This window comes from Bombina bombina, chromosome 5 (genome assembly GCF_027579735.1).
Source record: "Bombina bombina isolate aBomBom1 chromosome 5, aBomBom1.pri, whole genome shotgun sequence".
Classification (NCBI taxonomy): Eukaryota; Metazoa; Chordata; class Amphibia; order Anura; family Bombinatoridae; genus Bombina; species Bombina bombina.
In genome coordinates, this window is record NC_069503.1 from 846,835,238 (window position 1) to 846,848,719 (window position 13,482).

General features: G+C 35.4%; 1 protein-coding gene across 1 annotated transcript in view; it reads left to right on the forward strand.

The window, feature by feature from the left end:
* Positions 1-12,260, forward strand: part of LAMA3 (laminin subunit alpha 3) — a 573,745-nt gene extending 561,485 nt beyond the window's left edge. Inside the window, exons 73-78 of the mRNA XM_053714980.1 lie at positions 1,350-1,490; positions 6,392-6,551; positions 6,636-6,766; positions 7,864-7,957; positions 9,812-9,931; positions 11,872-12,260. Of these exons, the coding sequence (XP_053570955.1) occupies positions 1,350-1,490; positions 6,392-6,551; positions 6,636-6,766; positions 7,864-7,957; positions 9,812-9,931; positions 11,872-12,017 (792 nt within the window). The 3' untranslated portion in view covers positions 12,018-12,260. The remainder of the gene's footprint in view (positions 1-1,349; positions 1,491-6,391; positions 6,552-6,635; positions 6,767-7,863; positions 7,958-9,811; positions 9,932-11,871) is intronic.
* The last annotated feature ends 1,222 nt before the right edge of the window (positions 12,261-13,482 follow it).

Below are 13,482 nucleotides of genomic sequence, written 5' to 3' on the forward strand. Positions count from 1 at the left end.
CTCCAGCATAATTTACTATTTGCTGTATAATAACCGCTGTTGATAGAAACTACTTCAGCTTGCCTAACAAAACAACTTTATTTAGCAATTTAGCAAATTACTAAAAAGTCAAATTTTAATATAAAATATCTCCTTGTAAATACAGCAACAAACACCTTTACTATCCCTGGCATTCTAACATTGAAACATAGGGGTAGATTTAACAAGCAGCAAATGCTGTTTTCTACACCCGAAGTTTCAGGTCTGCCTGAAACGTACGTTAAGAAGCAGTGATACGATCGGGATGATAGACACCCCCTGCTTGAGAATGTGCAGGGGGCGGCATTGCACAAGCAGTTCATAAGAAATGTTTTGCAATGTTAAATGCCGACAGCATAGGCTGTCGGCATTTAGCGATGTCGGACGGACATGATTCGCTACAGCCAATCATGTCCACCCGGCACTTGTTAAATTTACCCCATAGTGTTTATTCTTCTGAAAATATAGGTTTGTTTGGTGGTATTATGCTCTAATTTGGAAATAGAAAACATTAATGACATTGTATTAGCTGTCCACCTTCTCATGTGTTTCTTAATGTTTTTAATTCATTATAATTTACATGCAATAAAACCGACATTTTTTCTATCATGATTCAGATAGAGCAAACCATTTTAAACAAGTTTTCAGTTTACTTCTTTTATCAAGTTTGCTTAATTCTCTTATCATTTGTTAAGGAAAAGCAATGTACTGCTGGGAGCTAGCTGAACACATTGGGTGAGCCAAAAAGAAGAGGCATATATGTGCGGTCATTGCTGCTCCAGAGCCTACCTAGGTATTATTTTCAACAAAGGATACCAAGAGAATTAAGCAAATACAATTATAGAAGTAAATTGGAAACTTGTTTAAAATTGCATGCTCCAGCTGAACAGTGAAGCTTTAAAGGGTCATGAAACCCACATTATTTATTTCATGATTTATTAAGAGCGTTCAATTTTAAACAAGTTTCTAATTTACTTCTTTTATCAAATTTGCTTCATTCTCTTGATATTCTTAGCTGAAAAGCATATCTAGATAGGCTTAGTAGCTGCAGATTGGTGGCTGCACATAGATGCCTCGTGTGATTGGCTCACCCATATGCATTGCTATTTCTTCAACAAAGGATATCTAAAAAATGAAGCAAATTAGTAAATAGAAGTAAATTGGAGAGTTGTTTAAAATTGTATTCTCTATCTGAATCATGAAAAAAAAATTGGGTTTAGTGTCCCTTTAATTTTGACTTTACTGTCCCTTTAAGTATTTATTTTAAATGTATCATTTTAAATATATTTTTTCAAGGCACTCTTTAACATGTTGATATCTGTCTTTCTTAGGTCATGTTTAGCTGGGATGGGCTCAATGGACGACTTGTTATAGATGGTCTGAAAACTCGTAAGGGAAATTCAACAAAAATCTTCAGTCTAGAAAAGATGTCCACTATCTCCCTTGGCGGAGCCCCATCATCAAAATCTCAGGTACTATTGCTAATTTTCTAAAATACCTTACAGAGAACACCTTAAGTATTAAGTATGATGGTTAAACTAGTTTTCTTTTACAATAATAAAATGTAAATATAGCTGCAAGCAGCGATAGAGGTGGCCATGCGCATCAACATTGCAATGGAATACAAGCAGCTAAGTCACAATATAAAGCTTTATAGAAGATTTTACAATTCTAACATTAGCAGTTGGAAAGAAAACACATTTTCGAAATTTTTGCGTTTTTCAAGATGGCTGCCCCACCATATGACCAATAATTTCATGAAGATCTAATGTAATTCTAGGTGACAATATATGGTTATACAGCAAATTTCACAGCTTTAACATAAGTGGTTGGAAAGAAAACACATTTTCGAAATTTTCGCGTAAACCAATATGGCTGCCACAGCTTGTGAGCAATTCCTTCAACATGAACAACTGTGACTCTAGGTCACAATATAAGGTTATACAGCATGTTTCACAGTTCTAACATAAGCAGTTGCAGAGAAAATAGATTTTCGAAATTTTCGCATAAAACAAAATGGCTGCCAGATCATATGATATACAGCCTCCATATTATGCACAATAATTGTCACCATAGATGTCAATAAACATGGCAAAAATAAAGCATTTTTGTGAAACGGTTTTTGTTTTATTATTAATTTAAATATATTGTTAAGCAATTTTGAACAATTCAAAATGGCTGCCAAACCACATGACGTATCAACTTCTCTTGAACAAATCTGAATGTTAGTCATAAGATAACTCTATAAACAAAATTTCAAGTCTGTCCCATAAGCGGTTTCGGAGAAGAAGATTTTTATAGTTTTTAAAAATGGCGCATACGAAACAAAATGGCCGCCAAGCTATGCAATGTATGGCTTTCAAATTGCACATACTAATACTCACTATATAGACCTCTACAATTTGCAGAAGTTTCATGAAAATTTGCAAATGTTTTATTTCACGAAGGCGACTGCGCAATGCGAATTTTAACTGCAATATTGTCTTTAAGGGTTATGACTATGTGTAATCATGTGTCTATTACACTGTAATATTGTTACATATTGTAAAACTAATGTATAAAGTGCAAAATTACGCAATTAAATGGCGATAAAAAGGTTAATGTCTCACAGCAGCCATGTTGATTATGGAAAAATCGCAATTTTACCAATATTGGTAGAGGACCTTGCAAGGAGCATACATGCAAAATTGTGCTTTATTGCACTAAGTGGTTTAAGAGAAGAGGATGTTTAAAGATTTTCGCAAAATGCAAGATGGTTGCTACATCATGTGACCAAGTCACAGTATTGAATTACGAATAATTACGATAAACATAAAACCGATATTGCTGCCGCATCATGTGACTGATTCTCTCCTAATGAGCAATTATGAATCTAGGTAACAATATAAGACTGTATAGCAAATTTCACAGTTCTTACATAAGCGGTTGCAGAGAAAATAGACTTTCGAAATTTTCGCGTAAACCAAGATGGCTGCCCAATCGTAAGATATACAGCCTCCATATTACGCACAATAGTGCTCACTATAGATGTCAATAAACATGGCAAAAATAAAGCATTTTTGTAAAACGGTTTTTGTTTTATTATTAATTTAAATATATCGTTAAGCAATTTTGAACAATTCAAAATGGCTGCCAAACCACATGACGTATCAACTTCTCTTGAACAAATCTGAATGTTAGTCATAAGATATCTCTATAAACAAAATTTCAAGTCTGTCCCATAAGCGGTTTCGGGGAAGAAGATTTTTATAGTTTTTAAAAATGGCGCATACGAAACAAAATGGCCGCCAAGCTATGCAATGTATGGCTTTCAAATTGCACATACTAATGCTCACTATAGACCTCTACAATTTGCAGAAGTTTCATGAAAATTTGCAAATGTTTTATTTCACGAAGGCGATTGTGCAATGCGAATTTTAACTGCAATATTGTCTTTAAGGGTTATGACTGTGTAATCATGTGTCTATTACACTGTAATATTGTTAAATATTGTAAAACCAATGTATAAAGTGCAAAATTACGCAATTAAATGGCGATAAAAAGGTTAATGTCTCACAGCAGCCATGTTGATTATGAAAAAATCGCAGTTTGAACAAACTTGGTAGAGGACCTTGCAAGGAGCATATGTGCAAAATTGCGTGTCATTGCACTAAGTGGTTTAGGAGAAGAAGATGTTTGAATATTTTCGCAAAATGCAAGATGGCTGCCACATCATGTGACCAAGGCACTTCTCTTGAGCAATAGCAATTTCAGGTCATAGTAGCACTAAGCACAGCGAGTTTCAAAGTTGTAACATAAGCAGTTCCAGAGCTAAAGATTTTTAAGCGTTTGTCGAAATTTGGCGCAAAAAGCAATATGGCTGCCAGAGCATGTGACCTATGAGTTAAATTTTGCATGAGATGTAGCACAGCAATAGGCTGTACCAGCATATCTGATTTTAATAGCTTTGCAAAAACAGTTAAGCAGTTATGGGCAATTGAATACAAAGCTTGGCGGAATAAAAAGAATAATAATAATAATAATAAATATAGCTGCAAGCAGCGATAGAGGTGGCCATGCGCATCGACATTGCAATGGCATACAAGCAGCTAAGTCACAATATAAAGCTTTATAGAAGTTTTTACAATTCTAACATTAGCAGTTGGAAAGAAAACACATTTTCCAAATGTTTGCGTTTTTCAAGATGGCTGACCCACCAAATAATTAATACTTTCATCACGATCAGATGTAACTCTAGGTGACAATATATGGTTATACAGCAAATTTCACAGCTTTAACATAAGCGGTTGGAAAGAAAACACATTTTCGAAATTTTCTCGTAAACCAATATGGCTGCCACAGCTTGTGACCAATTCCTTCAACATGAATAACTGTGACTCTAGGTCACAATATAAGGTTATATAGCAAGTTTCACAGTTCTAACATAAGCAGTTGCAGAGAAAATAGATTTTCGAAATATTCGCATAAAACAAAATGGCTGCCAGATCTTATGATATACAGCCTCCATATTATGCACACTAATTGTCACCATAGATCTCAATAAACATGGCAAAAATAAAGCATTTTTGTAAAACGGTTTTTGTTTTATTATTAATTTAAAAATATCGTTAAGCGTTTTTGAACAATTCAAAATGGCTGCCAAACCACATGACATATCAACTTCTCTTGAACAAATCTGAATGTTAGTCATAAGATACATCTGTAAACAAAATTTCAAGTCTGTGCCATAAGCGGTTTCGGAGAAGAAGATTTTTGTAGTTTTTAAAAAACGCGCATACGAAACAAAATGGCCGCCAAGCTATGCATTGTATGGCTTTCAAATTGCACATACTAATGCTCACTATAGACCTCTACAATTTGCAGAAGTTTTATGAAAATTTGCAAATGTTTTATTTCACGAAGGCGACTGCGCAGTTCAAATTTTTACTGCAATATTGCCTTTAGGGGTCATGACTATGTGTACTCATGTGTCTGCTACACTGTAATATAGTTAAATAGTGTAAACAAAATGCATAAAGTGCAAATTTACGCAATTAAACAGCGATAAAAAGGCGAATGGCTCATAGCAGCCATGTTGATTATGGAAAATTCGCAGTTTGAACAAACTTGGTAGAGGACCTTGCAAGGAGCACATGTGCAAAATTGCACTTCATTGCACTTAGCGGTTGCAGAGAAGAAGATGTTTAAAGATTTTCGCACAATTCAAAATGGCAGCTAGGTCATGTGACTAAATCACTTCTCTTGAACAAACTTTATTCTTGGTCAGTACAGCAGTACACACAGCAAGTTTCACAGCTGTAACATAAGCGGTTCTGGAGAAGAAGATTTTCAAGCGGTTGTCGAAATTTGTCGCAAAAAGCAATATGGCTGCTAGATCACATGACCTATGAGATTTATGTTGCATAGGATTATGCACAGCATAGATTTTTAGCATTCTGCCAAGTTTCATGAGTTTTAGAGTTATGCTATTGTTTTTATAAGCACTTGAATAAGTGGCGGAATAATAATAATAAAAAAATAATAATAATAATAATCTTGACAATAACAATAGGTTGTCCTGCAACTTCGTTGCATGGCCACCTAATAATAATAATCCGAACAATAACAATAGGTTGTCCTGCAACTTTGTTGCTGGCCACCTAAATACTGACGTGTTTCTATTTTTACAGCAGTGTTTTATAGTCGTCCTATGCCAACTTAAAGAGATTTAGTTATGCTAAAAATGTTATTAGTTCATGCATATAAATAAGCTCTGACGTATAACTGCTAGGGGCATTGCTAGGTTCTTAAAAGATTTAGGACAAAGACATCATTAATTTGCCTCTAACCAAATTCCACTGTCACTGGTCCCTCTTCATGCAGGGCTTGTAAGGGAAACTATCTGAAGTCCCATAAACTGAGATTATTTGTATCGCATGCAGTTGCTGGCAGTTGTATACTATGCTATTCTCCTTACAAAACAAAGTTACATGATCCACAGTTGTAACTGATGATCATTAAGTGCTTGAAGGGAAAACTGGCTATACATAAAAATAACATAAATTGTGACAAGTCTGACGTAATTTAGTAGTAACCCAGCAATGCATGTGGGGAATTTGCTTCAAACATATCTAAAAAATAATAACAGTGAGCTGTTTATGGTTTTTAAATATTACAAATTGCTCACAAACCTTTTTCAGAGTGTTCGCAATTTTTGCGTAAGGCGATAAAGAAAGGTATCTCTGCTCTTGGTTGTATGGAAAGGCACTGAAAGGACTTACATTTTTGGGAAGCTGTAGTTATGTTTCTCCCACATATGGTTCTAAATACATCTGTATACTTTTATTAATAAAAATGAGTCATTTTTATTTCATATGTTTCTATTTTTGTCTAGGGTATACCAAAGAAAAGCTTTGCTGGCTGCATGAAAAATGTAAAAATAAATGGCGCCATATTGGGAAGTCCATCGCAAAGCACTGGCGTCACCCCGTGCTATGAAGGATCTTTTGAAACAGGAGTATTTTTTGCTCAGGAGGCCGGACATATTGTTATAGGTAAACAGCCTGTCTGGTGATCTGGTTAGACTGTGTGCACATTCTTTCCCACATTAACAACTCACTATATGTTGATGGTTTCAGATAAACATTTTACTTCGGGACTGGATTTTGAATTGGTTATGGATATTCGACCACAAAGCCTGACAAGTGTCCTGCTATACACTGGCATTGTCACTGGAAATCAGATGAGCCTTTATATGGATGCTGGGAAGGTAAATGAAGATCATATTGTGATCAAACAGCTTTCATTCTTTGCATTCTTACATAATACATGCAACTACAACATATAATGCAAAAATAACATTATTTTCTAGAAGCCTAAAAAAGATTTTAAGAGAAGAAAAGTTAAATAATGTATTGACTATATTTTGTTTGGATATAGCCATTGAATTCTTATACCAACACGGTTATATTAATATACTTTTTACCTCTGTGATAACCTTGAATCTAAACCTCTGCAGACTGCCTCCTTATTTCAGTGCTATTTACAGACTTGCCTTTTAGCTAATTAGTGCTGGCTCATGAATAACTACATGGGCGTGAGCACAATGTTATCTATATGACACACATGGACGAGCAGTGTCTTGCTGTGAAAAGCTATAATAATGCTCTGAGAAAAAGGTGGCCTGCAGGGGCTTAAAACAGGCAGAAATGTATAGATTTAAATGTTATAAAGTATATTAATATAAATGTTGGTTGTGCAAAGCTGGGGAATGGGTTTTAAAGGTATCTATCTTTTTAAACAATAACAATTTTGGAGTAGACTGTCCCTCTAAAATGCTAAAAAGGGACTATAAGAGTGAATGAATATTCCACTCTGATTAAATAATTTTGTCATATTCTTTAAAGCCTTTTATAAAAGTATTCAACAATCTACAGCTGGTGCAATCTCCTCAGTCTCCCCTTTCAGTCTCCCCCTCTCCCTCTTTTTCTCTCCCTTCTTTCTCCTTCTGTCTACCTCACTCTAACTTGGTTTATCTAATTCATTATCTCACTCTCCCTCCTACTCTGTCTTTCTCTGCCTGTTCTCTCTCCCCTCTTTGTGCTCTCTCTTCTCTGCATTCTTCCTGTCACTCATTTCCTTCTTTATCACTCCCCCTCCCCATCACGCTCTCTTGCCATGTCTCAGGAAACTTGTTTTTCTAATGTGATCCCCCATGTGAAAAAGTTGGGTCCCTTCTGTTTGATAAATAAGCTTCAGAGAAGAGTGTAGAAAACTAGCGCTGCAGAATCTGTTGGCGCTCTACAAATAAATGATAATAATAATAATTGTCCCTTGCTCTTGCTTTACTTGATTGTTTTCTTCCAGTTAACTCTTTCTGTGAACACCGGTGACAAAGAGAACCTGGCCTCAGTTACATCTCTAAAATCCTTATGTGATGGCATGTGGCATACAGTAACAGGTAATAAAGCACCTAGTTTGTAACAAATACTAGAGCAAGTCCTTGTCATTGTGGTACATATGAACAATGATAAAGATACTTAGGCCCCAATTTATCAAAGTCTGGCGAACCTGATACGACAGTGCGGATCAGGTCCGCCAGACCTTGCTGAATACGCTCGCCGTATTCAGCATTGCACCATCAGCTCACAAGAGCTGCTGGTGCAACGCCGCCCCCTGCAGACTTGCGGGCCAATGGGCCGCCAGCAGGGGGTGTCAATCAACCCGATCGTACTCGGCTTCATAACTGCTGTTTCTGGCGAGCCTTCAGGCTCGCCAGAAACACGGGCATCAAGCTCCATTCGGAGCTTGATAAATATGCCCCTTAGAATACTGCATCACAATCAGAAATGTTAGATGTTCGCTTCACAGATAATACACATTTGAAAAAAACCTACGGGAAAAAACAAGCTGCAACACCACATCTTGCAAATTGTGCAATTCCAAAGGGTTTGTACCCGTTTCTAGTCACAGCTGTGAGTTGTAAACGGCTCACCATTCTAAGCAATGCAGCAATAACTGCCCTAACTGTCCGCTATTTGGCGCATAAAAGTGAGCTCCACTGTCAATGATACTCGCATCACAAAAAACACCTTTAAAACATTCCAAAACAAGCAAATTAAAAATGTGATGATCTCGTCAGTTATGAAATATGAAAACACAACCGCAAAATGAAATACTTCTTTATTGAGCCTAAGGTTTGGTAAAAACGCACAATTCTAGAAAGCTCTGCAACACCTATGAGTGACAGTTTTTACTAAAATTTGATGCAAATGCCACTAAAAAATTACTAATATGCCAGCACATTTTTATAGGTGAAATGTTAATAAAAGGATATTAATTTAAAAATGTCAGGAAAAAAAAATAAGAGGAAATATTCAAATGCTTCCTCAAATAATTTATCTTATTAAAGCAACATACTCTAAGTGCTATAGATAACGAGCAGACTTTGCATAAAACAAATCACCTTATTGGACACACTCAAGGCCAACGCCGTAAGTACGGGAGATTGGGATGACGAAACTATATTACCCACAAGCCACTTGGAGTGCAACTTGTAGTGGTTGGATTATAACTGCACATATTTAGATATTAAAGAAAGACAGTAATCCTCAAAATAGTATGGAATATAACACAAATATATATTTATTGCAAAAACATAAAAAAATACATTGGTGCCAAAACATGGAACGGTCTATGACTATAGAAAGTCAGACGTCAGACTTTCTACTGTTATAGGCTTTTCCATGTTTTTGCACATAGGTCATTTTTAATGTTTTTATTGAGATATATATATATATATATATATATATATGTTTTATGTTTTATATACCACACTATTTTAAGGACCACTGTCTTTCTTTAATTTCTATTTGTTTGCGTAAGAGCTTGTTATAAACCACAATGCCACCTTTATAGAAATCAGAGAGGGGAAAATAAGTTGCGCACAAGTTTTCAGAAAACACTCAGAGAATAGTATATTTTACTGAACACCAGTCAGTATTTATAGGTGCATCGGATATGAATAGGATTGCCAGTATCTAATATTTAACTGGACAGGCCAGTATTTTAGCAGGCTGTTAAGTAAAATCTTTACAAAAAAAATGGATAAAAAGGGGATGGGGCCTAATGTAGAGATTTGGGAATGGGCCATTATGCAGCCCACCTACCACTTTTGCCCAATCACTGGTCTATAGGTTGTCCAGTATTTTTGTGGTGGGTGACTGGCAATGCTAGATATGGAAAATATTTTGAGCCCACTCTTCTGCTACTTGTAAGGTGTGACGTTCCTCATTTGGTCATTTTCTTTTTACAGTGACCAAGAAGCAAAATGCTGTACAATTAAAAGTTGACAATGAGTCACAAGAAGCTGTTGGACCAACTTCTGTGCTGAATGTCACTACTGCAGCACCACTGTTTATTGGAGGAATTCCAGGTAACATTATAATACTTTATACTTATTTTAAATATTGCGCTCTAATTAGAGTGTTGTTGTTGAGATGTGTTTCTGTCATATAATGTAATTAAACTAATTGCCAGTAGAGATTTGGATGTTTTTGCTCATACATAAAATGGACACATCATCTATCGCAAAATAGTAGAATCCCTTGTTTTGTTACACCCTCCCTATCAAACCTGTGACTCTCTATGTATTCTACAGAGTGTGTAAAATTAGTAGAACATTAAAGGAACTGAAAACCAAGATTTGACATATAAAATATCTCTTTTAAACAAATATTATGTATGTGTTTTTAATAGAAATAATTTAAATACTTATGTTCTTGACTTAGAAGAAAATATATTCTTTATTTTTTTAACCCCTTAAGGGCCGGTTACTTTAGATAAAAACTTGCTCAATGTACCAGAAGAAATATTAGCATTTTTGCTATCACTCCATATAAACAGAAATAGAGCCTTGTTGTTGTTTTTTTTATTTACCTATCAAAACTATATATATATTTTTATTAGACAAACCAAGGTATTGATCTAGGCCCATTTTGGTATCAGTTTCGCCACGAAATGCGACCATATTAAAAAAAATTGTTAACTTTTTCACAAACTTTGGGTTTCTCATTTAAATTATTTACATATGCATGCAGTCATACCACAAATGGTTGTAAAAGCTTCTCTGGTATCCCCTTTGTCTAGAAATAGCAGACATACATGGCTTTGCCATTGTTCTTTTGGCAATTAGAAGCTGCTAACTGCAGCTGCGCACCACAGTTGAAAATCCTGACAGTGAAGGGATTAATCAGTTAGCTTGTAAGGATATTTTTTGTTGTTGTGTAGAGATTACCCTCCCACCCCCTGATCCCTACATGATCCCTCTCGAACAGCTCTCTTCCCTCCCCCCCCTCTGTCAGAGTGTCACTGTCTGTATCAGCAATCTGCCTACATACGGTAAAGGAAGAACAATAAGTCCTTCTGCCCCTGGCTGCATTCTCCTCTGTCAAAGCTGACAGGGAGGACCGCAGCATGAACCAGAAGGATACATGTGTATATGTATATATATATATATATATATATATATATATATATATATATATATATATATATATATATATATATATATATAAATATATATATATACACACATATATAAAGCTATAAATATATATTTAACTTTAAAAATAAAATTTTCTTGTAAGTAAAGAACATAGGTATGTAAAGTATTTTTTTAACACAACTTTGGCTTTAGAGCAGTTGTTTTAGCACAACTTCAGGTTAGCTCGCAAGCGAAATCCAGAAATGGCTTTTCTAGCATGCCCCATAGAAGTCTATAGGGAACGGAAAATAGCTCTGTCAACCTCCAGATGTTAGCGCTCCTGAGTCTTTCACTTGTGTGCTAACTTTTACTTTCAACCTGTAATATGAGAGTAAGGATAGGAGTGCTATTTATTTAACAAACAGTACTAATATTTATTTAATCTAGGCCACTGCTGGCTAGGGAATTTTTCTCTTGATACTGTGGGATCTTAAAGGGGACTACAGGGAAGTCACTGAGGGCCTCATGAAGCCTTAGGTTATCTCTTCCATGTACAGCCGTGTTCTAATGACTGGAGCAGCCATTCTCTAACTTGGATATCCAGCTGACATTTTCTCAGTTTTAAATGTTTTATGAATGTTTTAAACATAAAGTAAAAAATAAATGAACTTTGTTTTCAGCTATTGCAAACTTGCCTTTAGCCATTTTTTGTCACTTGAACTTAAAGGCATTACATTTATGTTCATTACAGCTGTCTGCTTTATAACTTGAATAAAGCAATGAAAGTTGCAAAAAAAAGGATTGCAATGTTGTGCGCTTCATGAACCATTCAATAATGCAGAGTTCTTATTGTTCAATAACATTATTCTATCTTTGTTTGCCTGTTACAGCTGCCCTGGAAACACCATGGCTCCCTGTGAAGAACTCCTTTGCTGGCTGCATGAGGAACATAAAAGTCAATAGGAATCTTCTATCCCTCAGTAAAGTTTCTGAGATCCATGGTGCTATCAGCTTAAGCAGATGTCCTGCCGCTTAGCTGACATGTAAAAGTCACGTATACATTAAAAGGATGAGCACATTGATGTGCATCTAAGGACTACTGCTGTGCAGACGTGTTGCTGTCTGAGAACTGGCAATTGTCTTCTTCTAAATTGTACAAATTAACATTTTTTTAAATGAAGATTCTGCACATTTTATCTGAATAAATGGGCTACTGTTTTTTTCTGGTTTATTTAACAACACATTTATGTCTAACAAATAAAGCCCTTAAAGAACGTGACCACCTCATTTGTTGGATTTTTTTATATTAAGCTAAGAAAATAATGAAAGTAAAAACATAATACTCTTTAATACTCATAATTGGAGATTCCAGAAACCTTATTAGGGGGGTAGAGACATAGTTATGGGTGTTCCATATGCAGGGTTAGGGCAGGGGGAGGTGGTCAAGGGATGTAGTTTAGCAGTTGTTCAGTGTGGTCTGCCTTAAAGGTTATGGACATATGCCTCTATTAAATAGGCAATTATCAAAAATCTCTCCTCATGGAAATCAAAAAAATGTACACAGTTGGGTCACATTTAACATAATTAAAATGAATATCCATTGGATGTTATATATTTTACAAACAATACCCATTTGTCTTCCTACCAACTATATTTCATATGTACAAAAAACAAATGGTGATTTTGTGTGGGACAGAGGACATCCTAGAATTAACAGATGGGTTATTCAACTTCCTAGAATACAAAGAAGTCTGCAGGTACCACATTTCGAGACCTATAGAGATGCAATTTTTTAGCATAATTCTAGACTTGTATACTCAGTATGACCACAAATTATGGGTTCTATTGGAATGCAATTTGTGCAATGAAGACAATTTAGGCAGATGGTTTTGGCATCCGTCACCTAAAAACTTTTATTCTATGATTACTAATCCCATAATAAAAGAAACTTTTTTGGTGTGGAAACAAGTGATTAATAAAAATCCAAATATCTCATTGAGGCCATTACTACTAATTTTCATTAGGCACACTAGTACGTACTCGAAACTTTGGAATTATTAGCAGGGATATTTCAGTATTTTCTCTTAAAGGGACAGTAAACCAGAATTTTTGTTGTTTAAAATGGTAGATAATCCCTTTATTACCCATTCCCCAATTTTGCATAACCAACACAGTTATAATAATATACTTTTTACCTCTGTGATTACCTTGTATCTATGGCTCTGCAAACTGCCCCCTTATTTCAGTTCTTTTTACAGACTTGCATTTTTAGCCAATCAGTGCTTGCTCTTAGGAGCTTCACGTGCCTCAATGTTATCTATAGGAAACACATGAACTAACGCCCTCTAGTGGTTAAAAACTGTCAAAATGCATTCACATTAGAGGTGGCCTTCAAGGTCTAAGAAATTAGCATATATACCTCCTAGATTTAGCTTTCAACTAAGAATATCAAGAGAACAAAGCAAAATTGGTAATAAAAGTAAATTGGAAAGTTGTTTAAA